Source organism: Mesoplodon densirostris, chromosome 8 (genome assembly GCF_025265405.1).
Source record: "Mesoplodon densirostris isolate mMesDen1 chromosome 8, mMesDen1 primary haplotype, whole genome shotgun sequence".
NCBI classification, from domain to species: domain Eukaryota; kingdom Metazoa; phylum Chordata; class Mammalia; order Artiodactyla; family Ziphiidae; genus Mesoplodon; species Mesoplodon densirostris.
The window spans coordinates 13465651-13493484 of record NC_082668.1 but is presented as its reverse complement, the minus strand read 5'-3'; the positions used below and the strand labels follow the sequence as shown (position 1 = coordinate 13493484).

Here is a 27834-nt window from a genome sequence, read left to right as displayed (position 1 = left end):
CATAGATAGTTTGGAAAATAGGAGACAGATGTGAGATCAAAGGAGACGAGGAAGGATTTGTTGACCAGTGTGTACATAGGAAGAATGTAGATGTCAAGTTACTTGGGGGTTTCTGTTCTCTGTGACTGATAGCATGAGGATGCTATTGAAGACAAAGTTTCAATAGAGGGAAGTGGGAGACGATGCTGAGTTAGTTTTGGAACATATTGACCTTGAGTGTCAAAGGAACATCTGTTCATCTTAATAGCATATTTCAAGTTTTTAGAAAGGGTTAAAGCCTTATGTTTAAGACAGAGCTGGCACTAAAGCGTTTTTATTCCAGTTCTCTGATTTTGCTTGGCAAATTATACCATCTGTCTTCTAGAAGGTAAATGAATAGGTGGCTATGTACTTGGGAGCTTTACAGATGCAAGGAAAAATCCTTTTTCTGGATATAAAATCATACCAGAAATAACTTTGTGCATACTAGTCCTTTTCTGCCAGTATTTTGGATAATACAGACTCTGCGAAATGGGATGCATATCTTGCTAGTCTTGCACACACGACAATAGCAGAAGCTTTCAAAGGTGATGTCAGTATCTAATGTGGCATCATGGATAATGGTCAGGGCTGGGAAAGTCACTAGGTACCCAACTTCTCAAAGGAGAAAATATATTGAAATGGTACTGAAGAGCATGACATCTGCTGCTTTCTTGAATTGTTTAGTTCTTTCCTGAATTCAGGACATTGCTTTGTATGTTATCACCACTAGGAAAATGTGTTTACCTCCAGCACCTATTTCCAAAGTGCTTTCAGAATATAATTGCTTAAATAATTTTCTGTGAGTAAATTAACATTTTACATTATTTTATTAACTGTACATAATTATACCTGAAGAAAACTTTGACTTTCTGTAGTTCAATGGCTATCTCTAAAAAACTTCCTTTGAATCAATGATCTTGGAGTCTTCGCTGATAATTTTGTGGGATTTTTTTTGTATGAATGAAACCAACATTTTTGAGAATTATTGAGCCTCTACTGTGTGCCAGGCTCTTTGCTAGTTGATTTTTTTTATAGAATATAAATATAGAGGATCTAGATCTAATACAATTGGGACTAATTAAACAAAATATTTAAAAATAGGAGCAATATTAAAAAAAGAAACACATAAGCACATATAAAACTCTTTAAAACTGTAAAGTTGTAAATATACACTGTTTACCAAATTTGGCAATAGAGTATTTTATTTGTGTGTGTTTTCCCTAATTGGATTTCCATATAATCTTTATGCACAAAACTTGTCCATTAGTTTTCACTTTTTAATTTGGTTTCAGTTTCCTTAAAGCTGAGCCCAAATTTAAAGACATTTGGAAAAACAAGCAAACAAACAAACATAGTTCAAACTCCTTTTAGATTTAACAGATTTACCGTAATCTCACCACATCCAACCAGACCATATATTTTTTTAGTAAACCTCCTTTTATTGAGTATCTTCCAAACAACTGACATAGTTTTTCAGCAGAGTTTTCAGAGAAATTCTCACTAATTTTTCAAACTCATGTTTCTTTGATTTATATACTATTTGATAATATAATTACAGCAACAAGTGCAATTGACATGAGCAGTTTTGAGACCAAACTTAACTATCATCAGCATACAATTCAGTCTTCTGAGCGTGAGTGAGCCTGCCTATCAACCATGGGCATTCAGAATGCCATGGCTGTTGATCAAAATATTTTACAAAGTTAAAGAAGAATTAGATCCAATCCAGGGATTTGTTAAATAAAAATTAGTTTAGAGGTTTCCACTGTGTTATCTCAGGTATCCAGATTGTCTATAAACATATGACAGGTAGCTATTAGAAGGCTCCATTTTGTTTCAACAGTGAAAATAATTATTGGATACTTGAGTCACATAGTGTCCTGGCAGCTTTTCTTTCTAATGATAGTTTGAAAATGCCTAAGTCAAAGAGTTTTTAAAAAGAAAGGCTCTGAAAATATCAAGCAAGTTTTCATGGATCATATCTTTTCCTCCCTTCCATTATCTCTACTTACTTTCCACTTGCTGCAAATAATTCATGGTCTGGCCCTCAAGCAGCTCACAGACCAGAAGAGATCAACTCACAGATGACAACCATAGAGTGCAATAAAGGAGGTGCTCTGATATGGAGAAGGACAGAGCCCTCTGACAGCCCTGACAGCCAGAGGCCTGGAGATCAACCTTGAAAAAGCCTGGCTGATAATAGAAACCTTTGTCAAGGAAACCACATCTGAATTTGATCTTTAAACATTATTTAGCCAAAGGAAGAAGCTCAAGCAGACAGAGCAGCATGACTGCTGGCTGAGGTCACAATTTAACCTGTCTGTGTCCTCAAGACTCATTGCCACCCTTTGCATACAGTCAATCTTGAACTTTATCCCTGAATCAACAATCTGGAACAAAGTTAAAGTGGGAACGTGTTATATTAGGGTAATTTCAAGTTCAAGGAGGGAGAATGTTGCAGATAAGACTTGGTATAGGATCCAAATCTGAAAAGACCATGAGTATCACATAAAAGTTTGGATTTTTCATCTGAAGAAATAGAAAAGCTATCAAAGGGTTTTAATTTAGGGAGTGACATGAGCAAATCTGCACTTACAAGGATAAATCTGGCAGCACTGTGGAGAAAGATCCGCTAAGAGGCAATTGCATTAATTTAGTCTTGAAATTATGAGCACCTAAACCCAGGCAGACCAGGGGAGATGGAGAAGAGGGGATTAAGCTGATCCCTGTATTCGGATTACTCTTATAACAAGGACAAGAATTAACAGTCTGCGAGTATTCTCAGATTTTTCCTTCCTCCATCATAAACTAAGAAAATGGCAAGTGAAAGAAAGGAGGAAATTAAATAAAACTATCATCCGCCCTGGTGCTTAAGAAACCTGGGAGTTTATTCTTGAATTATGCCCAATCATATATACAGTTCTCCATTCATTTAGTTAATAAATGTTTACTGGGTACCCTCTTTGAGCCTAGTACAGTTCCAGCCACTGGAATTACAAGACAAACAGGTCCAATGAAGTTCTACCCAAATAACTCTAATTTCTCAGTTTCTCTCAATTCCAAATGTCTGCACACACATTCTCTTCTCTCCACTTCTCTCCCTTACCTGATTAAGTCTTACTCATGCTCTGCATGAGCTGAAAAGCCACTTCCTCTCCCATGGGACTTCCCAGACCCTCAGCCATGGTTGGGGCCCCAGGACTTGTGCTTCCATTGCACTTGCCTTGTACTTCCTCTGAGAGAACATCTGATCGCATGGCACTTAAATCATGCTGGTTCAATAGCCTGTGATGCCCTGAGGACACAGACCCCTCTGCTTTGGTCACTGCCCAGCAAAGAGTAGGCATTCAAATACTTTGTGAATAAATGGTGAGTAAATGAATTAAATGCCTCAACACAGGGAATTGTTTCTTCCCCCATAAAAATTATACTTTTAGAAAGCCAAACTCATCACTATACTTTAAACTGGCATTAAGGTAGCCTTCTACTCAGGAAGTTCAAGGCTGTTATATGTTAACATTCTGTATTTCTAGCTTCTACTTCTAGATTGAGAAATGAGCCACATATGGTTAGTTAAACTCATTTGTGAAAACTTGGCATGTTCTCAAACCATATTCAAAGCTTATGTTAGTTTTGAAGACACAAATAAAAAAATATATTTTCTAGAACCTCCCCTTCTTTGGTTGAATTTTTGGAAAAGATCTCCCACGATGTGAACTTCTGTAAACTATATTCTAAGTTGAATCTGAATATCATTATATGATTTGAATTTTCCATATACTGTCTCTTCTTCAAGCCATGACAGTTTAAGGAGTAGAGAAGTATTATTTGTATATAGAAATGAGGAATGTTTTAATTTTAGATTCCAAAATACCATAGATAATAACATATGCTAATCTTAAAAGCACTCGACATGTTTCAAGTAAAAATAAGTCTCTTAAAGATGTTCCATAGAATTTGTTCTGACTTTAATAAACATTAGATTTCAGTCCCATCTCTTTAGAGACTCAGAAGTGAATAATAGGAACTTTGATAAAGGTTAAAAAAATCTCTCTACTCTCCACTCTAACCTCCTCACTTTATTTTATGACTAAGCATTAAATCAATAGGCTGCAGTATCAACTTCAAACTCTTGGCAATAAGCACTTATGATAAATAATGACTTTTTTTTTCAAGCATAACTCTAGCCATGATTACCTTAAGCCCTAACTTTCATAAAAATCTTGAATTATCATGGAGTTTTGACAGAAAAAAACATAAAATCCATTCAAAAATTTGCCCAACTCTATATTATACCCACAATTATGACAGAAAAGATAAATTATTTATTTTTGTTACTTTTCCTTCATTTTCAAGCAAGATCTTTTTTCTCCTCTGATTTGGATTTGGAAGTGTATTGCCTGACAATTATTGTCAAAGCCCTCTTACAGAAATAATCAAAATGCCCTTATACTGTTAAAGTATTTTTTCTCTTATGGTTCCATAGGTTGGAAATGTATCATTAAAATGCCCTCCTTATAACTGAATACAGAAACGTAAAAACTGTTACGGAGTTGCCTGGCAAACCAGGAAGTTAGGGAAGGAACCTTAATATTTGTCTAGCCTCAGCTTGTATTGGACACCTTCCTAGGTGTCTTTGACATTTTTTAATCTTATTTTAATTTCTTATAACAACTCTGGAAAGTATTTCCCTTATATAAAGATAAAGGTAATGGAAGCTCAGAAAATATGTGCCTCCTACCTAAAATCAGGTAGCTACTCAATGGTTGATTACATATTTAATATTCTTTCTGAGACACTAACTTTTGGGCAGAGTTGAAGTATCTTAGCAAAGAGAAATAATATAGTGCTTAAGCATATCAATTTTAAATATAACATCTGGAGTTAGAAACTGAATCCCTTCTCTTCGGGACAGGTTTCTTTTTTTCCCATTGTTTTGTTTTATTTAGTTTTGTTTTGCTATTATAGTTCACCACAGCAGGTAATAAAAAGTTGTGTAAAGATCCCATTTTTAACACTTGACCTTAAGATCCAAGAAGCATCAATAAATAGCCAGACACTGGAAATTGATGTCTGGAAAAACATGAGGAAGAGTTAAGATATTAGGAGCACAAAAGTAGAAAATAGATATCATGGAGGATATGAAGTGGTGAAAATGAATGTTTGTGCCTAAGGCAAGAAATCCACAGGTTATGGCTTTGAATAAGCAAGTGGGGCTCAGTGAAGCCATTGAGGGTAATGGTGAGTGAATAATTTGGAAGAAAATATGAACACAGTTGAATGTTACTGGAGCCAAGTTTCCACATCAAAGTGTACTGCATGATCAAAAATATATATATGGGGCAAACCTATTCGACACAATTATTTCCACTTATACTGTTAAAAAGGAAGGATATTTTCCAGCAATAACTAAGAATGATACACTCATTTCCTGCCCTGTGTCATTCCTAGTCCTTTCCTGATATCAAATGCATTTTCTGACATGTTAGCCAATAATATTTATTTAGTAATTGCTGCATTGTACTGGCTCATTTAGGACTGTATTCCAATGTAAGTGTCAGAAAACCCAACTAAATCGGGCTTCAACAAAATGGAATTTAGTATTTGACAAAACTGAAGAGCCCTAGGATTTACCTAGCTGCAGGCACCTCTAGATACAGGTCTACAATGCCACAGACCTGGTTCCACTAGTCTCTCTTTATAGAGGCAAGAGGGCTGAGGCATTTTGAGATGCTACCCAGTGCCCAGGTTTACTCTGACTCACCAGTTTGCCAGTCCCTACAATAGTCATGGTGGCCAGGGGGATCTAGTGATTGATTGGCTGAGTCTGTGTAACATGTTAGACTGAGAGGAAGAAGACTGATCTCCACATAGGAATTATCATTGCCAGAATTAGGGAGAATGAATACCTTGGAAGCACAAATGGCAAGTGTCCACATAATTCTCTAAGTCCTCTATCATATATCTATCTATCTGTCTGTCTGTCTATCATCTATCTATCTATCTATCATCTACCTACCTATCTATCTATCTACCTATCTATCTACCTACTTATCTATCATCTATCTATCTACCTATCTATCATCTACCTACCTATCTATCTGTCATCTACCTATCTATCTATCATCTATCTATCTATCATCTACCTATCTATCTATCATCTATCTATCTATGTACATATCTATCTATGTGTGTATGTATGCATGTATCTATGTATCTATGTACCTATATATGTGTGTATGTATGTACCTATCTATCTATCTAATCTATCTCCAAAGTGGATTTACTTCCTTTCTTCATTTTTTTCCTTCATAAAACAAGTATGTTTGAGCACCTATAATGTGACAGTGTTTATAACAGTGAGTGAGAAGGCAGGACTCCTGCCTGCATGAAGCTCAAGGTGAGTGGATGTGAAGTGACACTTGTACTTATCAAGGCCTAATGGGGCTGGGATGATGAATTGTATGACAATTTCCATCTGCCAAAAATCATGGAGGATGTAATGAATCACACCTCTCTCTTAGCAGTGAGACTATGGGTTGAGGCATATTGCCTGTCAAAATAGGAAAAAGTATTACATACCAATCTTTTGGCTCTTTCTATGTATAATTTTTCATAAGCACAGATTGTTTTAGCTGGAAATGATACCTAGAAGAGGCCAGTGTTGAAGGGGGAAAGGACAAGTTCTAGAGCAGGGGTCTCTCTGGTGAGTGGGCTAGTGGGACTCACAGGGCAGCATAGGGTCATCAGTATTAGGTCTTGTGTATCTGCAGAGAAGGCAAGAGGAAGACAGCATCAAATATAAACTTTTTAGGTAGTAATTTTAATGAATAAAATCTCAATATTGATTTCCTTCTGCTCATTAATTGTAAAAATACCTAACATGAAAGATTTGAATACTTAGCAGATGACAGTGGTAAACTTGCCCACAGGTAAATTGTATTATCTCCTTTAGAGATATAGTCTCCACCTCCCTTTCAGATTTACCCCATTTACTTTATGATTGAATAATCCCTTTCCCTAATAAGAGATAAAGACATCTTCTTGAAAAATCAACAGAAAAAATTCCAGGGTTTTCAGAACTTTGCAAAGGTAAAAATATACTGGATTATGCATCAGTGTCAGAGATGGATTTTTGAGCTTAGCTTCACAGAACTGTTACAAAAAAAAAAAAAAATCCAAGCAAACTCCTAGGTAACAACTCTGTTTGTATCCCAACTTCCTAGATATCCTTGAAAAAGGGTACACATATGAACCGGGATTCTGTTTTTTTTTTTTTTTTTTCCCCAGTGGTTCCCAGGAATACTCTACTATGAGATATTGGCATATTTGCTTCAAAATGACACAGAGAAGCAGTGCCTCTGTCACTTTTAGAGTTGACATCTCACCTTAACAGCTCACCCTTCTCAGGGGTTGTGTTTTCATCTCTGAAAGGAAGCATTTCTCAGAAGAAGACATAAAACATTAATGTTGATGGATTTTCAAGAAGACAGCATAGGGCTTCCCTGGTGGCGCAGTGGTTGAGAGTCCGCCTGCCGATGCGGGAGACACGGGTTCATGTCCCGGTCCGGGAAGATCCCACATGCCGCGGAGTGGCTAGGCCCGTGAGCCATGGCCGCTGGGCCTGCGCGTCCGGAGCCTGTGCTCCGCAACGGGAGAGGCCACAACAGTGAGAGGCCCGCCTACCGCGAAAAAAAAAAAAAAAAAAAGAAGAAGACAGCATAAGACAAGTAACAACCTCTATTGAATAGCATTGTCGAAGCAGCTCTGAAGTTCTTGTTTTGTACCTTTCTTTGTCAGTCCCGATCAACGGGTACTTTAAAAAAACATCAAAGCAAGTACTGAAGAAAGTTAAGAACATGGAGACTATGTTTTGCCTAGATTATCTTGAGTTAAATGTAAGGTTTTGCTTTGACTTTGTGCACTGTTTTTTGAGGTTACATGGTACCATATATCACCTTTTTTAGAGATATGGCCTTACATTGCACATTATGATCCCATAAACAAAATTTAGGACAGGATTTAAAAGTAGGAATTGTAAAGCTAAAATTATTGACTGCATATGATATGTCAGATTCCATGCTAAATGCTTCATATGTAGCATTTCAGGTAAACTTGATAACAATTCCATGAGGCTAATACTACTATTTATCTCTTAAGGAAATGGTCTTTGGAATCAGCAGCTAAAGTAGAGGTGCTAAATGGTGGAGATGAGGATAGAAACCACAACTCAGTGATTCCAGAGCACAAATGTCCAGATCTGTTCATAAGCCGATAACTTTTTTGGAGAAGTTTACAAATATTTTATCAATTACTTCTAGGAAAACAACTTACTTTGATTTAAGTAGTACTTTATTTTTTTTAATTTTATAATAGACAAACCAACCAACAGACAACTACGTCTTGCAACATTACCTTCATTGTGTGAGAAAAAGTGTACTTCTTTAAATTCAGGGTTATGAAACTTATTTTTATTTTTATAACATGAGATGTGTCAGGCTTAATCTATCTTGAGCACTAGAGTCTTACTGCAAAAAGACTGCTTTCTTCAGCCCACGTAACTTTCACTTCAAGCCAACTATTCCTATAGTGGAGTTAGTTCCTACTTTCCCAACCAGCATTTAAATACTCAGTCTGAAGCAAGAGACTGTCCTATTTTCACAAGCATTTCTTATTTCTGGGGTCTCACTTTTGTGATTAGGCTTTCTCTTTCTTGCTTCTTTGGTTTCTGAATGTCATAGATTGTATGATCATTCCCAAGAATGTTTGTTCATGACCTCCAGAAAGCAGATACCAAGATAGATGAAATTAAGAGGGAAAGATTTATTGAGGAGAATGCCTGGGATAAAGAGGGAGCAGGAATAGGCAGAAAAAGCCTCAGATTACAATGTAGCATGACACCTGTGAAAGGAGAAGAGGAAGGAAAAATAATTGGATAGGAAGAGCTTCAGACCATGGTGTAGCTATGGGGAAGTCTCAGCCAGCCCAACAGGGAAACTCAGACACAAGGACTCCCACACTGGGCAGAAATAGCCAGGTCCCATACCTCATATGCTCAGCTGTTAGCTAGGAGCTTTCCATGGGCAGAGTGGCCTTGACCTAAATGCTGCATCCAATTTGAAGACTCTGTGGCTGGTGGCTGTCAGCTAAGTGCTGTCCTTGGAGAATTTCATGGCTGCCACAATTCACCCCTTATGCTCAGCAGATGCTCTTCTGCAGGTTTGGAGACCAGCTCTTTCATGGATCCTGTTGGATGCTTCATGAGGGAAAACTTACAAGGGGACAGTTGGTGTGAGAAACTATAGCTCCTTTCACTGCAGTTCATATGGGGGTTGCAATTGATATGCATTATCTCCCTCTTCCCACATTTATTCTAAATTCACCTCACTCACTCTCAACTAACACCTCTGCTGGTCTCAGTGGCTTGCCCGGTGGTGAGACTAATTTAACGAGAGGTTGGAACATCTGGTCAACAAAACCTTCTCAGGCCAGGTTGCTGCAGGTGACCTTTCAAACTCACAGCTGGGCAAGGGAGTAACCAGAGGGGTCCCATACATTTTTTTCTCTGAACCATCTTGTAACAGCAGCTCTGCTTCCTCCTATTGATCAGGGTCCATGATCTCTTCCACAATGGAGACCTGTCTTCTTGTCTGCTGGCCACTATACAAAGGGAGCTCAAATTACTTAGGAGGCAGCTATAGCCTTGTTGTTCAATGGGACCCTTACTGTATCTTTGAGAAAGAGTATGCCTGCTTTGGAGACCAAGACTTCTAACTAGGTAGAGACCAGAATTATGGGGGCAAGAAGCACAAAACCCCTCAGTGTGTCACTAGTTGTCAGCTACCTTCATTCCTAATGTCAAGTTCCCTCTTGAAGGGAGATCTCAGAGGCATATGCTACCAGTGCTGTACCTGTATTTGGTGGCCTACCTGGAAGATGATTATGCATCCCCACATATTGTCATGTAACTTGCAGTGATTTCCTGTTGGAAGAGAATCTATCCCCACTCCATTGACATCAAACTTGGCCATAAGACTGGTTTTAGCCAATGGAATGTGAGTTCAACATTACATGCCCCATCTGAGCAGAAGCTTTAAGAGACACTGTGTGGTTCCATGAGTGCTTTTCTCTCTCTGCCATGAGAACATATCTCAGTAGGGACTAGATCCGAGAATGAAAAAGACATGTGGAGTACAGCCACAGCTAATACACAGCTGACCCAATGAATACAAGCAAGAAGTAAACCTGTGTTGTTAAAAATAACTAAGAATAGGGGATTATTTGTTACTTCAGGATAACCTAATAAGATCTGACTAATACATTGTACCTTGTCTTATCTGTGATATTTTGTCTGGTCTCTGGTAAGTCTCCTTTGTCCCACTTTCTGATAACTCTGTTTCCCTGGTTGTTTCTAACTAACAGGAGTCTGCTCATTAATGTCTCTAAATATTGTTCTTAATGTTTCTGGGGGTTTCTGGAGTGACTACATCAAAAACATCTGGATATAGTTTTTTAAGACACTCACTGGCTCCAGAGTATGGCTAACTGGCTACAGAGATTCTGATTCAATAAATATGATTAGGTATTTGTCCTTAGTATGGGTCTAGAAATTTTTAAAAACTCCACATGTTGCTATCCTAAATTCAAGAACTAGTTGCATGCTATGTTTCATAATATTCAATTTCCTTTAGATCAATCATCTTTACTGGTCTCTTGAACCTATGTGTACCATAACCTTTATTGCTTACCCTCAGCCTTGGATAATGGCCTTTCTATCCAACTTACCACAGCCCCACATCTTCATCCTGCATTCACAGCCTTGTCAAATTGAATTTGTACCTGAGACCTGCCATTGTTTAAAGCATACACTGAATTTCTCTTTGGAAAAAGTGTGTGTGTGTGTGTGTGTGTGTATGTGTGTGTGTGTCTATGTGTGTATACATTACATATATGAACAAAAGGATAGAGAGTTACAGGAAATTGTTTTATGCTGAAAAAATGTAATTTTGAAGCAGCAGAGCTAATTATCTGTCTGAGAAAATGTGTAGGTCCTATTTAGCTCAAAAGTAACAGAGAGATTGCTGATACAATTATTCCTCATAACTCTCATAAATGCCTATGTGCATTAATACATGCATAAATCCCCTCACGTGGATATGTTACTGGGGATGACTGTCTAAATAATCCTCAAAGCACCTTTTATTCAGTGATAATGCAGCAGAAATAAGGAAAAGACTTGCAAAATGATTGAGGCAAAGTTAGATGAGATCAAATATTTCATCTTCTATGAGAAAGATTGTCACAATCATCACAAATCAATGACAAATCTTCCCATTCCATCACACCCTGATCTCACCTCCACCACATCATTCTGCCTTAAATTCTTACTGATTTTTCACAAACCATTACATCTGAATTTATTCTAGTTTAATATTTGGCTGATGTTCTTGAAGAAAGCACAGAACGTGAAATGGGTGAAAACACTACATGGATTTAGGAACTGACCACTACGATGTGAAAACTTCCACTTAGACATTTGCTTGATTTCATTCATGCTTCTAGATATACACTGCTCTGGTTAGTGCACTGATATTCCTTCATTTTGCTTTGCAAAGGTAGTATAGCTAGTATGTGAATATCGACTCATAATACTCAGGAAAAAAATGAAGTAAATATAAAAAAAAATTCTGGTTGAATAGCAAGTTGTGATCAGAATTAAATACCAGAATCAGAGTCACATATTCTTGTTGAATCCTTTCTGGCTCTATTCACAAGGGTCATAAAATTGTCATAACTCCTTCAGCGAAGGGGGAAAAACAAATATTTACCATGATTTTTCCCACTGGAATGTAAAATGTATGACAAACATTAGAGTCATGAAAGATACAATAAAGAGCCAGCTAAAATTAAGATTAAAAAAAGGCCCAAATAAATTTATATCTGGAAAGATAGATTAAACAGGCTTCCAAAATTCATATACTCAAAGATACTTTTTTACTTCATACATGTCTAAGAAAATCAACCAAATATTTCTAACAATTCTTCTTTTTGTTTCCTTTATTGATGAATGAGCAAAAATGGGGAAAACTCTAGAAAAACCTCTCTTAAAAATTCATATTGACATTCATTTCCTTTTTCTTCATAGGGTCACCATTACTTAATAGAATAGAAAGGTGCCCAACAGTCATTTCCTATATGATTAACTGAGCTTCAAGCTGAGAGAGTTTTCTTACATATTTTAAAATTTCTGTTCAAACTTTCCAATGTAAAACTTAAAAACCTTACATTTGGAAACTTTGCATACTCTGAATGGAACTATCCTAGGATCGGATGAGATTTTAACTCTTGATACGTCTCTTTATTAGATGCTGCTATTTTATTCTGTGAGAATAATTTATTAATAGAACTAAGTTACTAGTGTAACCAAAGGATTCTGGAAACCTGAGAGAGATTAACAATTATTCTATTGATTTAAGCAAGTATTTTGCCCTTCCTTCCTTCCTTCCTTTCTCCCTCCCTCCCTCCTTCCTTCCCTTCCTTCCTTTACCTCCTCTTCACTTCCTATCTCTCTCTCCCACCTTGTACTGGTAACAGAACCCCTTTTGTTGTTGTTGTTGTTTTGTTTTTCCCTCTATATTAACTAGGTAAAAGTACAGATGATCTTGATGAAGTGGAGAAGAGTTTCAAATGCTGCCCCCTTGACCTCAGTCATGTGTCAAAAGTCTATGACATATATACACTACTATATATAAAATAGATAACTAATAAGAACCTACTGTATAGCACAGGGAACTCTACTTAATACTCTGTAATGGCTTATATGGGAAATGAATCTAAAAAAAAGCATGGATATATGTATATGGATAACTGATTCACTTTGCTGTACACCTGAAACTAACACAACATTGTAGATCAACTATACTCCGATAAAAATTTTTTTTAAAAAAGGCAGTCTACAAGTCATTGTCGCAAGGAATTCTTGTTTCCTTTTTAAGCCACGGACAAGATTTACCTGAAAGTAGAGAAAGGCAATTGAAGATGAAATGTGCTATGTGGTAGCTTTTTATTTTTTTCTTTAGAATACTATTTTGAGAGTATGTGGATACCAGGATACCAGAATTTCTGATTATGATCAAATTGTATTTGCTTTACTGTCATATTGAATGCAAAAGTATAGAATATTTTCATGTTATTGGAAACGTTTCTTCACCAGTGTCAAGTTAAAATGTGAACTATCAACAGTTATAGATATGCTTGTGCCCATGATCTTGCAAATCCTGGCTCACTTGGCGCGGGTTTCGTCTTTCTTTTACAGCATAGGTGGAGAAGTAGGGCGAGGCCATGAAGGAACTTACGTGGGCAAACACTTCCGCATGGGATTCATGACGATGCCCGCTCCTCAGGACAGGCTGCCCCATCCTTGCTCCAGTGGCTTCTCTGTGAGGTCGCAGTCGCTGCACTCGGTCGGGGGCACAGACGATGACAGCAGCTGTAGCTCCCGGAGACAACCACCCCCCAAGCCCAAGAGGGACCCCAGCACCAAGCTGAGTACCTCGTCCGAGACGGTCAACAGCACGGCAGCCAGTAAGAGCGGGAAAGGCCCCGAGCGGAACGAAGGTAAAACCCGCCAGGCCCACTTCACTTAGAAAGAGACTTCAGGTCACGTGTCCGGGTCCACATACTAACCAGCATCTGCCTTCCTCCCTGGGTCTCATAGCCCTGTCTCCCTCCCCCTGAGTCTTAGAAAAGAGGGATCCAGGGGGGATGGCTATTTATCTGGGTGTTGTCAAATGACACCCAGAAAAATGTATTTAATTTATAGCATCGGAAAAGGAAAGCAATATATGAGTTTTCTAGCTCCCTTAAAGCTTTGAATCATTAGAAAATTATTTTGCCTAGCAATATGTCTATAATTTATATTTTCTTGCTTTTATTAGTATTATCTGTATGATTATAGAAGTATCATGTGATCATTAGGGAGCTTTGTAATGCAGGAAAATATAAAGAAGAAAAATTGTAATCATCTTTAGAAATGATCATTTTTTTAACATTTTGCTGTACTTCCTTCCAGTGAATATGAATTTATGCATGTTTGTGTGTACGTTTGTAGTATACACACACGTGTGCACATAGACATATTAAAGTCTCTACTTCAATCTCTATTCTATTTCTACCTATATTTCTATTTTTCCTCAGCCATGAAATACATAAATCAAATATATCTTAGTTTCCTTGCTGGTCTATGATTATAAATTAGGTCAGGTTAACACCATATCTCACCAGCTCTTTAGCCTTGCTTGAATAAATAAGTTTCAGCTTTCCTGAGCTTTTCCTGAGAGTCCCTTGGTAGGAGAATTGTTGCAAGTGTGTTTTGATACAGGCGCATTCAGATTTTTGTGTGTCAGTTGTGGAAAATGCTTCAGGGTGTCCAGTGCTGCCAGTGGCCAACTTGAGAGCATGGCTCTATGAGATCCCAGGGTCTTTCTCTTACCCTGTCTGTCCCTGACATTCTCCTCAGTTGGCTCCCCTGAGCGCCCAGTGTTCCAAGTTTCCCAGTAGCTTGCAACAGAGAGTGGAAGCCAGGTGGTCCTTTCCTCAACTGGATAGGTTTCTTTGTCACCTGGGCTCCCCAGTCCCTCACAAAAGCTCCCTCATCTTCTGGTCTAATCCTTCTACTGAAGCTCAAACTTAGTCCATGAGACGGGTGCCCAGGAAGCATGTACCATCTTTTCTAATAGCCTCATCTCTCCTTTCTCCCATATTGGTGTCCAAGTGCTTATTTAGCCAAAAAATAAAAAATAAAAACTTCAGAGTATATTGAAGAATACAAATAAGTGCCTGGAGATGGAGTGAATCCATGCATTCTATAGGGAAAATCTCCACTTATGCTCAGTTTTTTCCTACTTCACATATATGCGAAAATACATCATGAGTGTGTGTTTGTGAGATTATATATGTGAATAACATGTGTATATGTATATTTACAAAATCAAAATCCTAGTGCATAGAGTTCTGTGTTTTATATTTTCAGTTATTTTCTTGTGACTATTTTCCATGGCATTCAGTTTGTTGGGAAACACCATTTTTAGGAGGGGCATATACATCATGACACTATTTAATCATTATCTCTTTGAAGTCTTAGGTTGGTTCCAGTTTGTTTTGATGTAATGAATATCATTGCAGTGAAGATGTGTGTGTGTCTCTGTGTCTGTTTGTTTGTGTAACTCTATTGTTCCTCTGATGTCTTGGAATAGATTAGAATTCTGAGCCTTTTTTCTCATGAGTCAAGGTCATCAGTATGTCCTTCAACTTGTAACACATTGATGTTTTAGAGACAATTTAGGTGTTTCATTTACTTGTTAATAATCTAAAAGGCTCTAGAGATCTGCCTTTTGTAAATTTTAAATATTGTTCCTAAGTTTCCTCTGCTATTGATATATGGTGCCTTTCATTTCTCCTTATATCCTGTGATCTTGTTTCCAAAAATCACCCCCTTTCCTACTTTTACTGCCAGAAAACTGCATAATTATTTACATTAGATTGTTTTCAAAAGCAGTTTACTGATTTGGAACAGTGGTCTCTGAATGATGAGGGCCTAGAATGATTCAAGAATAAAGAGGAATAAAAGACCTATTGTAAAGGGAGGGGAAAAAGAATCAGACAAGGCAAGCAGAGAGTAAGGAGTGTGTTATCTGGAGTGTAATGCTCCTGGAAACATTCCTGGAAGCAGTGTAACATATACACTTCCGAATAGCACCCCCCAGGAAGGGGACCTGGGGCATTCAAAGTAGACACATGTGGCAAATCATGATTGTCCCACAGAAGAAACATTTGAGTGGTGATTCAATTGTCTTAAGAATAGAGCTTATTACTATTCATTTAAGATGATGTAGGTAGCTAATTCCTGAAGTAGAGAAGCTCATAATTCTTTCAGATCCCTTCATCATCTAAAGATCTAAGCCTCTAAATAGCTAGTTATCAAACAGAAGATAGCATCTCTGTTATCTTTCTTCCTTCTGAGGACAGAAGAGGAGACAGTGAGTAAATTACAGCAGCAGCAAAGAGTTATCTCAGACTTGGAAAACTACTTTATGGTCAGTGAGGCTTGTTAAACACTAGGTTCAAGTTCAACACCTTTCCTCAGAAGGACCTCTAAAGACGGGTTGAGAAGCCTTCAGCTGTAGTGCCTCTTTGAGGGTGGTCAGTGGACCAGATGGACTATTAAGATTCAGTGCAGAAATGGTCAACTTCTGTGGAAGAGTGATTCTTAATGCAAATTTCGCCTTCTCTTCAGAACACTTAATCAAAAGACAATTGCAAAACTGGATCTATTCAATTCTTTTCTACCAAGTTATGACTTCAGTAACAGGAGAGAATCAGGGCTCAGTTGAGACATGGGAAAAAAATCTTGAGTCCAAATGCATGCATGCATATGTGTGTACTCAAAGCCAAAATTATATAAATATGTAGATTGCTCTTTTATGAATCCTCAATTCTTTATAATTGTGAGTTAACTGGAGTTCATTACGGAACATATGTTTCCTTTACAATTTTTCTAGCTATCAAAATTATAACAAAGATGAAAAGTGACTTTTATAAATCTTAGTCTGTCTTTTCTTTTTACATTAAATGTCAGCAAAATCAAAATATTGATTCAGTGGCATTAGAAAGATTTCCATGGTAACCAGCTTCTATTTAAGTAGGGGCTTATGACTTCCTTGTGGTTAAAAGTAAAAAAGAACTGGACCTGTAGCAAAACAGCTTTTCAGAGTAGGAAAAAAATAGTTTAGTTATGAATACAACCAAAACTCACATGCCAAGAAAATTATAATTTAGCTTTTAAAAATTGTAATTCTGTCATATTGAAAATATATATTTACTATCCTATTTTAGGATCTTTCATAATAACACCTTTAAAAACATGTACAGTAGAGAAGATAAATTGATCTTAAATATGTGATAAATATTTTAATTGCCCTTTGTATTGCTTCAGTGTGATGTCTGCTTAGTTTGAGGAAAGGTCAGATGAAATAATGGGAGTTAACTAGAAAGGAGGAGAGCCTGAGAAACTGTGTGTTGTTTAGGATGTAGAAAAAGCAGGAACCGTGCAAATTCTCATCCTGCGTTCCCATTGCTCAGGTCAACACGTATCCCATTTATCAGTAGCATCATCCCTAGAGATGCTCTGTGGTGAAGGCAAAAGAGACTGTACTTAGAATCTACAGGGCAACATTGACTTTGGGCCAGTGAACTAATGAGACTGTTTCTTTACCTTTAAAATGATTATAAAGCACTGAAAACTGATCATACTGCCTCCCTCACAGGCTTATGACAAGCCAGTGGGCTAATGGCCACAATGGGGCATGATAAAAAGAAATTGCTATACAAATGTAAGTTCATATGGTTTTAAATGTGTACTTACTACCTATTAATAGGCTTGAATAACATGAAATTTTAGTTTAGTGTAGCATATATATGAAAAATAAATTGGAGATATAAGGCCTTTATTATGTTGAGGTTGATTCCTTCTATGCCCACTTTCTGGAGAGTTTTTATCATAAATGGGTGTTGAATATTATCAAAAGCTCTTTCTGCATCTATTGAGATGATCATATGGTTTTTATTCTTCAATATGTTAATATGGTGTATCACATTGATTGATTTGCATATATTGAAGAATCCTCGCATCCCTGGGATAAATCCCACTTGATCGTGGTGTATGATCCACTTAATGTGTTGTTGGATTCGGTTTGATAGTATTTTGCTGAGGATTTTTGCGTGTATGTTCATCAGTGATATTGGCCTTTAATTTTCTTTTTTTGTGATATCTTTGTCTGATTTTGGTATCAGGGTGATAGTGGCCTCATAGAATGAGCTTGGGAGTGTTCTTTCCTCTGCAAATTTTTGGAAGAGTTTCAGAAGGATAGGTGTTAACTCTTCTCGAAATGTTTGATAGAATTTGCCTGTGAAGCCATCTGGTTCTGGACTTTTGTTAGTTGGAAGTTTTTAAATCACTGTTTCAATTTCAGTATTTGTGACTAATCTGTTCATATTTTCTGTTTCTTCCTGGTTCAGTCTTGAAAGGTTATACCTTTCTAAGAATTTGTCCATTTCTTCTAGGTTGTCCATTTTTTTGACATATAGTTTACAAAACAGAAACAGACTTACAGATATCGAAAACAAATGTATGGTTACCAAAGGGGCAATGAGGGAGGGAGGATAAATCAGGAGTTTGGAATTAACATACACACATTACTATATATAAGATAAATAACCAACAAGAACCTACTGTATAGTACAGGGAACTCTACTCAGTATTCTGTGATAACCTATATGAGAAAAGAATCTGAAAAAGAATGAATATATGTATCACTGAATCACTTTACTGTACACCTGAAACTAACACAACATTGTAAATCAACTATACTCCAATAAAAATAAATAGGACAGGAAAAGAAATATATTTAGTATAATGAGGAAAACATTTTTATTAAACTACAAGTACTTCTAACACTTTAGACTCCATTAAAAAATCTAAGTATTCTTTTTTTTAACTTTTTTATATATTGGAGTATAGTTGATTAAGGGTATTTTTTTTGAAGTATAATTAAGGTATAACATTATTTTAGTTTCAGCTGTATAACACGATTCAATATTTGTATATGTTGCATAATGGTCACCACAATAAGTCTAGATAACATCCATCACCATACATGTTACCTATTTTTTCTGATGAGGACTTTTAAGATCTATTCTCTTAGCTACTTTCAAATATGCAATACAGTATTATTAACTGTATTCACCATGCTGTACATTAAATCCCCAGGACTTATTTATTTTATAACTGGAAGTTTGTTCCATTTCACCCATACCTCCAAAACTAAGTATTCTTAACTTTCATTTGTTTTAAACTCTTCTTTCAAGCCATTCTCAACTCTTAATTTATGATAATGCTTCATGATTGTCTTTACAAAACAATGAACTGGGATAGTTCTCCTGGTTTCTGATTTCACCTTCTAGAGATGCTAGAGTCATATCTATGAATTAAAAATTGTAATACCTGCAGGAACATTTGGAATCTGACTGTCCTTAAAAACTTGAACTGTGGGTGCTTCCCTGGTGGTGCAGTGGTTGAGAGTCCACCTGCCGATGCAGGGGACACAGGCTCATGCCTCAGTCTGGGAAGATCCCACATGCCATGGAGCGTCTAGGCCCGTGAGCCATGGCTGCTGAGCCTGTGCATCTGGAGCCTGTGCTCCGCAACGGGAGAGGCCACAACAGTGAGAGGCCTGCATACCGCAAACAAAACAAAACAAAACAAAACAAAAACAAAAACAAAAACTTGAACTGTGTGGTTGAGCCAGAACCAAAGGAAGGCTAAGTTCATTATAGAATCACTGCCTTAAAAACAAAACCAAACACAAGTCCCTCTCTCAAGGTTACCAAACAAAGTAGATTACAGCCTTCAGCAATGTTGCTTTTTATGCCACCATTTATTCTGCCAGTGCTTTGAGTGCCTACCTGGGCGTACTGGAGATTCGGTGGTGAACAGAAGTGGTCCTTTCTTTCATGTTACTTACAACCAATTTTGTTTCCAACTCTCCTGCTCAGCCTATTTCCCTCTATCCATATCACAAAGCAAGCACTGATGTACAAGAATCTTTTCTAGAAACCAGAAAACCTGGCATGATAACTACATGAGTATCCTCCATGTAATTAGTTGTTTAGGTCTGGAAGAAACAGCTTAACACATTTTAATAATGTTTTTTTTTTTCCTACAAAGAATATTTGTTGCTCTTTCGCTGTTCAGTGCTAACAGTTTAAAGGTGCCTGAATCTGATTTTGTACCAATGTACAGCTTCGTAAGCAACCTGTGAGCATTTGAGGAGAGAGGAGGAGAAACAAGTTGATTGCACTTTTTACTGTGGGGAACTTACAGGTTTACCAGGTCAGAATTCCAGTTTGGGAACCTGAATCAGCCCTAGTCAGGGCCAGCCATAAACTTGATTTTGCTTTCTTGATGACTAGCCCAGATTTCTGACCCTTCCAAGTACTCATATAAAAATTTAACACTGTTCCTTTTATGACTCAGCATGACATATTAGAAAAACATGGGCTTCAGAGGCAAACAGACATATCAGTGCTGCCAACATTTAATACAGTGTCTCTCACAGCCTCATTTTCCTCATCTGTACAATGAGAATAGCAATCCTGGTCTTAGGTGGTAGGTGGAATGTTGTCCAAGATATTTATCCAGAATTCCCCATTGCTTGGTATATTCACCCTGGATATTCCCTGGAACTGACAAACCGTTGGTGGCCTGAAGATGGAAGGGGCCATGTGGCATGGAACATGGGCACTCTCTAACAGCCGAGAGTAGTCTGGCTAAAAGCCAGCAAGGAAACAGGGACTTCAGTTCTATAACTACAAGGATCTGAATTCTACCAACAAGAATGGACTTCTTAGAAGTGAATTTTCTTCTAGAACCTCCAAACGAGGACCTAAACTGTCTGCCACCTTGACTTCAGCCTGAGCAGAGAACCCAGCCTTCTGGGTTCTGGCCATGCCAAGACTTCTGATCTATAGAACTGTGAGCTAATAGAGTGGTATTGATTTTTAAGCTGCTCCATTTATGATAACTTGTTACACAGCAATGGAAAAGTAATCCGTTTTACCAATTTGGAGACAAAAAAAGTGGGGTAAAATCCATTAGCAAAGCACATAGCTTAGAGCCTGAAGAATAGCAGATTCTCAGCAACCTTGTTGCCCTTCCTCTTAATACTGGGCTATATTTTCGGATAGCAGAGGGTAGTTAAGACTGTGCTGGTAGCGTTCCAGATTTCCCGTACCAGACCTTGAAAGTAAATGAGATGATAGAAGCTCAGAAAATGCTGACATATGAGGCCTCGCGAGTGTATGCTTAATTCTTTCTGAATTTGTTTGGATCTTTTCCTGAGAGGGTATGTCCTTTCTCACCAACAGTTTTTGTTCTTTCAAAGGGCTCAGCGATGGCTTTTCAGTGGTGTTTTCAATGACATTTAAATGACTGCAACTTGCAGGCTTAGTGCCTTTTTTCACATAACAAGTGGCACTTGTACGTCACAGTGTGCTTTCTAGAAGTGTTCAAAGCCCCATTAAGCACCACACTAATAAAACACAAGGGAAGTGGAAACAAGCCCTCAAAATTTCCATTGTTTTGGCATTGGGTAATGTTCTACTGTTTTGTTTTATGGGATGAGACATGGGGAATTGTCATAGAAGGCCCACATTCCTGGGTTTCACTTTCCAGGTTGACAGAATCAGAAGCTGCTAGGCTTCCTGGTGTAAAAGCCATCTGTCATACCAGGCTGCTCAGATGGAGACAGAGCTGTACATCTAGTGTGTGATCTTTTCCTAGTGTACCCTGAGACCCATGAATAAAGCCGTTTATAAGTCAAATCATCTTTCTCTTGGTCCTGGCCATGGCTATTGATTCTAGTCCAAAGAACTACCCTGCCTCTATATGGTCTCACTCAACACCCTTTTAGTAGCAATCTGGATTTGGCCTCATTTGTCTCAGTGTCTTAGATTCATAAGATAATTTTTATCCATGTTGCTTGGCACAGATGGATTCTTCCATGAGAAACCAATAAGCTCAAACTTCCCGAGTGTTGTTGTGATCAGGGCATTAGCTGTGAAGGTATTCTATTGCTGTACAAGTTGACACAAATTTTGTGGCTTAAAATAATACACCTTGATTATTTCACAGTCTCTGAGAGTCAGGAATCTTCTCAGGGTCTCCCAAGGCTGCAATCCAGGTGCCAGCTGGTGTTGGAGTCTTGTCTGAGGCTCAGGGTCCTTCCTTGCTCATGTGGATATTGGCAGAATTTATTTCCTTGTGGTTGTGTAGAACACATGACATCTTCCTTCTTCAAGGACAGAAGGAGAAAGTGTCTCTCTTCCTTTGATTCTCTCCCTTCAGGGACGGCCTACATGTTCTTTTAAAGATCTACCCCAGGATAACCTCCTTTCTGATAAAAGCAGAGTCAAATGATTAGGAACCTTAATTACAGTAGGAAAATCCTTTCACCTTTTTCCATATACTGTTACTCAGTCATGGGAATAAGATACCATCATATTCACAGTGCTGCTTGCACTCAAAGAGAGGGAATCATACAGGGTATAGGAGTCTTGTGGACCAGACTAGAATTCTGCCCACTTGGGGTGATATAAAGGAAAATATGCATATATTGCTTTCCCAGGAACTATCTAACTGTCTAGTTAGATACTTAAGATGTCAACTAGTGGAAAGTTAATTAACAATGCAAAAAGCAAACTATAATTCAATGGAATAATGTAAATACCACAAGACATCTAAATAATTGGTAAATAAAAAGGGCAAAATATAACTCCCTTCCCCATTTCTCTCTTTGTCTTTCCTTTTGTCCAAATAAAAGAAGTCATCCCTGCTGCAAAACGCCTGAATTATTATTTTTGAGTTGAAAGTGAGGAAACCTCATTTCTCTTGGCCTCAGCCTTACCAAAGGCTCATGGACATCTTTCTCATGGAAGACATGAGGAAATATACTCCTCAGTCCAGCAGCTCCCAGGCCAAAGGAATTCTGGAACATAAAGATTCAAGTAAATTATTGACACCAAAATGGTGCAAATATGAAAAATTGTAGTGTGTATGTCAGTCTACTTGATCCTCACCGCCGATTTTCCTAGCTGGTGAGATCTTTTGTTGACCCAATGGTCTAGCTTGACCCAGCACAGTTACTGTCCCCTAAAACACCTGATGGATGTGGGCTAGATAATGCACAGCATGTTTGATATGGTGAGGATGCTCTGCAGGGCTTTGGCCTGCTGATTTCTCGAGAACCCCAGTATTGTAAGGATTAGTGGTGGTAATTCATACTAAGTACCTTCCTGTCCTCTGTCTACCTGTTGAGTAGCATTTTCATGATAGCATGAGACTATGTGTTCCTAAATTATGCAACTTCTGAATTGCAACAATATCATCAATTTCCAGTTATGGGTAAATAGACATCAGAAAGCATATGTCCTCAAATGAAGAAGAAAGTACTAAATGTAATCCTCATTGCAACTTTCCTCATTGTCCCTGTTTTTGCTGGGCCTCAAACTTGGATAGGGACTTATCTCTTCTATGCACTTATACTGAAGCATTAGGAAGTAATGTAGTAAACTCTTAAATTACTAATTACTAAGATTTTGTAAGGAAAATGAAGGAAAGGAGTTGATAGCCTGCCTTTCTTAAATGGTCTCTACCTCCTTTAGCTCTCTTCTCTACAAAACTGTCACCTCTCCTCTGTTTCTCTAGACTTCAGTCTGGCCACTGAATCCTGAAGCTGAGAATGTCATCATTAGAAGGCAATTCAGAGCCTCCTTGCACTTAAATAAGCATGTTCCCTGGGAGTTAACCCAGCCCGTTCCCTATCTTCCCAACCTCAGTCAGTATGCTTCTGAGGGTATTCCTGATAAAAACATTTTCTCCCATTTGGTTACATAAAGCATTTGATATTTTAACAAACAAGTTAAAATATAATTTTTGTTTTTAAAATTGGCATAATCTCCTTTATATCTATACTGTCCACTTCATAGATTTAACAGTAATGGGAAGGAGTCTTTCCAGTGGGTGAACTTTCCTCAAGGCATGCTGGAAATTGGATTACCTCATTTCAGAGGAATCTAAACTTGACTACTAATCTTACCTACTTCTAACCTTGACCCAGTGGCCTCTTCAGCCACTGTCCTGCATCTCTCCTTCCTCATTCAGCCAGGTTCTAAAAGGCCTTCTGCATGTCCTTGCTCCATGTCCTCAATGCTCATTTGCTCCAGATCCTCACTTTATTACCGACTCCATCTTCACTGTGCCACTGAATCAAGTCTTGGTTCCCATCTCAGTGGCTTCCTACTATGCCCATCCTTTGCTGTTTCTCTTCAGCATTTTAGATTATTGATCACTCCCATATTTCCTAAATCCTCAATTCCTCTGTTCTTCATACACGGCTTTCTACTGGTTTTCTTCCTCTGACTGCTCTCTAAATCTCTTTGAGGTTATCTCTCTCTTTTTTTTTTTTTTCTTTTTGTGGTATGCAGGCCTCTCACTGTTGTGGCCTCTCCCGTTGTGGAGCACAGGCTCCAGACACGCAGGCTCAGTGGCCATGGCTCACGGGCCCAGCCTCTCCACGGCATGTGGGATCTTCCTGGACTGGGGCACAAACCCGTGTCCCCTGCATCGACAGGCAGACTCTCAACCACTGCACCACCAGGGAAGCCCATCTTTGAGGGTATCTCTTGTTCTGCCTGATTCTTAAATGATGATGTCTCCAGACTCTGTCCTTGGCTCATACCTTCTACTCTATATTTGTTGAATAAGTAAGTGATGAATTCTACACACTCTCTGAATGTCTGACTGCATCTCTGGACCCACATCTGTCCATAGATGTCACAGACTCTCCAAACTCATCATATCTACATTGACTCAGCAGTTTCCTCGATGTTTCCTATCTTGATACTCAGTTTAGAAAAGTAAGTGCTTTATCAGATTGCTCTCCTGACATCTAATCAGTTATTAAGAGTAGCCAGTTCTGCCCCTCATACCTCTCCTGTCTGACCCTCTCCATCATTTGCACTCTTACTCTCCTATCTCAGACCATCATCATTTCTCACCTGGACAACTGCTCAGGCACCTCACGGGTCTCCTTTCCTGCAGTGTCACCTTCTCACATCCATCCTTTTTACTACTTCCAGAGAGGATTTTCTCACATGCATGCCTGATGGTAGCACTGTTCATCTCGTGATTTCATCAGCTCATGGCCTGTTCCTTATTTACCCGATAAAAGCACAACCCTTTAGCATAACCTTCATTGTCTGGCCCCTGCCAGTCCCCAGAGCCACCTCTCCCACCATTCATGTCTCTTGTAGCATTCCCAAAGTATATAATTTTCTCTGAACAAGGCAAAATTATTCTTGCCTCTGTACCCTTGTGTGTGAAATCCTGTCTTTCTGGAATGCCTTCTCCAAATTAGTCTCTATGGCAAATTTCCACTCATATATCAAGATACCAGTGTAACTGCAACCTTCTCTGTGACAATGTATATAAGCACATTTTTTCATGTGTACTTTGTGTATAACTCCAGTATATCTATTGTTATATGTTATTCTAAGTATTTGCCTAATTTTTGTATCCTAATGATTCTAAACACTCCTTAGAAATGTGGACCTTTTCTTTTTGTCTTTGCACCTTCAATGCCTACCACAGAGTAGGGCCTAATATTAAGGTAAAGTTGAAGGAACACATTTTTTTTTTTTTTCTTTTTGCGGTATGCGGGCCTCTCACTGTTGTGGCCTCTCCCGTTGCGGAGCACAGGCTCCGGATGCGCAGGCCCAGCGGCCATGGTTCACGGGCCCAGCCGCTCCGCGGCATATGGGATCCTCCCAGATCGGGGCACGAACCCGTATCCCCTGCATCGGCAGGCGGACTCTCAACCACTGTGCCACCAGGGAGGCCCCAGGAACACATTTTTAATAACATGCTATTTCATAAATGAATCTTCCAGGAGGCTAATTGATGCAAAGAGTCATTGTACTTTCGAGCATCTTTAACATAGAAAGAAGTTTAGGCATTTGGAAAGCTTAGAGGAAAAGCACAGTGATTCATGATCCTCAGGGAGCAAGTACCTCGGCCATCCATCTACACTTCAGTCCCAGCTTTGTTTACGATACAGTAACAAATCTGAATGATTTAAAAGATGAGATGGTTCTGCTTGCTCCTAGGTTTGTAAAACCTTATAATATACTTCCTCCATTGTTTTCCATTTCTGAATCTTGGTAGGTACACAAATTAATTATGGGCAGTGGCGAAGAATAGTGTTGAGAAGCTGTAATATGTTATTGGCATCATGTACCCTTTAGTTTATCTTCATGTTATAAATCAAAAATGTTCTGCTTGTGCCCTTCAGATAAGGTTTAAAAAATCAAGTTTCTCAAGATGCAATAGAGAACTGAGAGTTCTTTCCTTTAAATGACTTTTGGAAGGTATTTTAAACTTTTCTATCTTTAAATATTTTGGTATTTCCCTTAACCATTTATGTTATAGTCTTAGAGGCCAAGTATGTTGTTCCAGATTAATTCTGTTTTTCCATTCTGTAGGCATCTATCTTCTGAGCAGTTCTTCACACTATTGTGAAGCAGAGTATGTAAAGCCATTTTTTTAAGGCAGAGTGACTGCATGTGTGCATAACTCTTGTCTTTAATTGACCTCGACAAAGCACATACTTATTGCAGAAAGAGTGCTTTGATTTTATGGCCCTGTGTCTGTACTGAAAGTTTCTATAATATGTATTGCTTTCTACATTTTTTCTTGTTAAGTGGGAGGGCAGTGATTTAAGACAAGCTCTTTTAAATTTTTTTTTGCTATTAATGTGTATTAAATTAAGTTGATTATATGGAGAAGAACATGGGAACACATTGCCCTTTGGAAATCTCTGCTTTCTGACAACTCCATCTAATGAGAACAGCTGAAACCTAAGAATAAAAAAAAAAAAAAAAAAAAAAAGAGCTTAGGAGAGCCAAACTCCTTCTCTCACTAAGGCTTGTGAGTTTAATAGCATATCAATTGCAGGGTTTTGTTTTTTTTTAAACTTGGTATAAATTTGTTACTAGGAGCAATGAATAAGCATGGAAAAAGGAAAAGCAAGAACTGTTTTACTGATACTAAGGGGAGAGAAACAAAATTTAAAGAATTTATATATTTTGTATCAAGTCAAAGAGCATCAAAAGGCCTTGATTATAATTAGCCCCATTTTACTTTCAGTGTTAGTGTGAGACCCCTGAGGATGTCATTAGTAAACAATTATTTATTGAGTATGTGCCATGTGCCAGGCGCTATGCTAGGTAATAGAGAAACAGGGAAAATATGTTATCTTCCCTAAAAAACATTACAACCCAGGGTGGGCCACTGATAATTAAACAGACAGTCACAGTGAAGTGGGATCAGTTTCCTGGTGGGGGAAGTACAGGGCCCATTGTGTGAGCATAGATCAGGGGCACCTACCCCAACTGGAAGAGTCAGGGATGGATTCTCAGAGGAAGTATCATAAACTGCTGAAAATAAGGGTGCAAGATATTTTAGAAATATTCTGTATAAAAATACTTAAAATGAAAAAGTGTATTGCAACTGAATGAGAATATTCGTCTTCCTCCAGAAAATGTGGCAAAGCAAACTGAGTTACATCCTTGTAGTTCTAAATAACCAAAGTTCTACTCTCCATATATAATTTTATTTGGGGAATTCAGATGTTTATTTTATCTTGTAGAATCCTCCATCTCTGTGAGATGTGAAGGGCTGGGTTATCTTTAAGAGAAAGCTAAGCGTACACAGAGATGAAATTCAAATTGGGATACTCACTTCACAGAATAAATAGACCTTGCACCCATATGTGAAATAGAAACAAGAGACATGGAAATTAGACCTGTCTTATATTTATGTATTTCAATTTTATTTCCTTTCTCCTGTGACTAGATAATTTGGCCATGATTGTTTACATGACATATAAGCTTGGGGGATAAGGAAATGTATATTCTATCTATGTGCCATTAGATCAGAGAAGCCAGAGCCATGTAGATCTGTCCCTTAGCTGGGATGCTTTATCCTATTCCTAACCAAAAATTAGATTTCAGTGGCTGTGGAAATCTTTGTTTTAGCAATGTGTGCACACCAGCTTGACAATGAATACTGGATTAAATATAAAATTAATTGCCACATTAAAAAAATAACCAAGTAGGAAGTTGTTGATTTGGTTAAAGTGG

At 38.1% G+C, this 27834-nt stretch overlaps 1 protein-coding gene across 1 annotated transcript in view; it reads left to right on the top strand.

The window, feature by feature from the left end:
• NYAP2 (neuronal tyrosine-phosphorylated phosphoinositide-3-kinase adaptor 2) overlaps nt 1-27834 on the top strand; it is a 256266-nt gene that overhangs the window by 82908 nt on the left and 145524 nt on the right. Inside the window, exon 2 of the mRNA XM_060107303.1 lies at nt 13337-13638. Within this exon, the coding sequence (XP_059963286.1) occupies nt 13337-13638 (302 nt within the window). The remainder of the gene's footprint in view (nt 1-13336; nt 13639-27834) is intronic.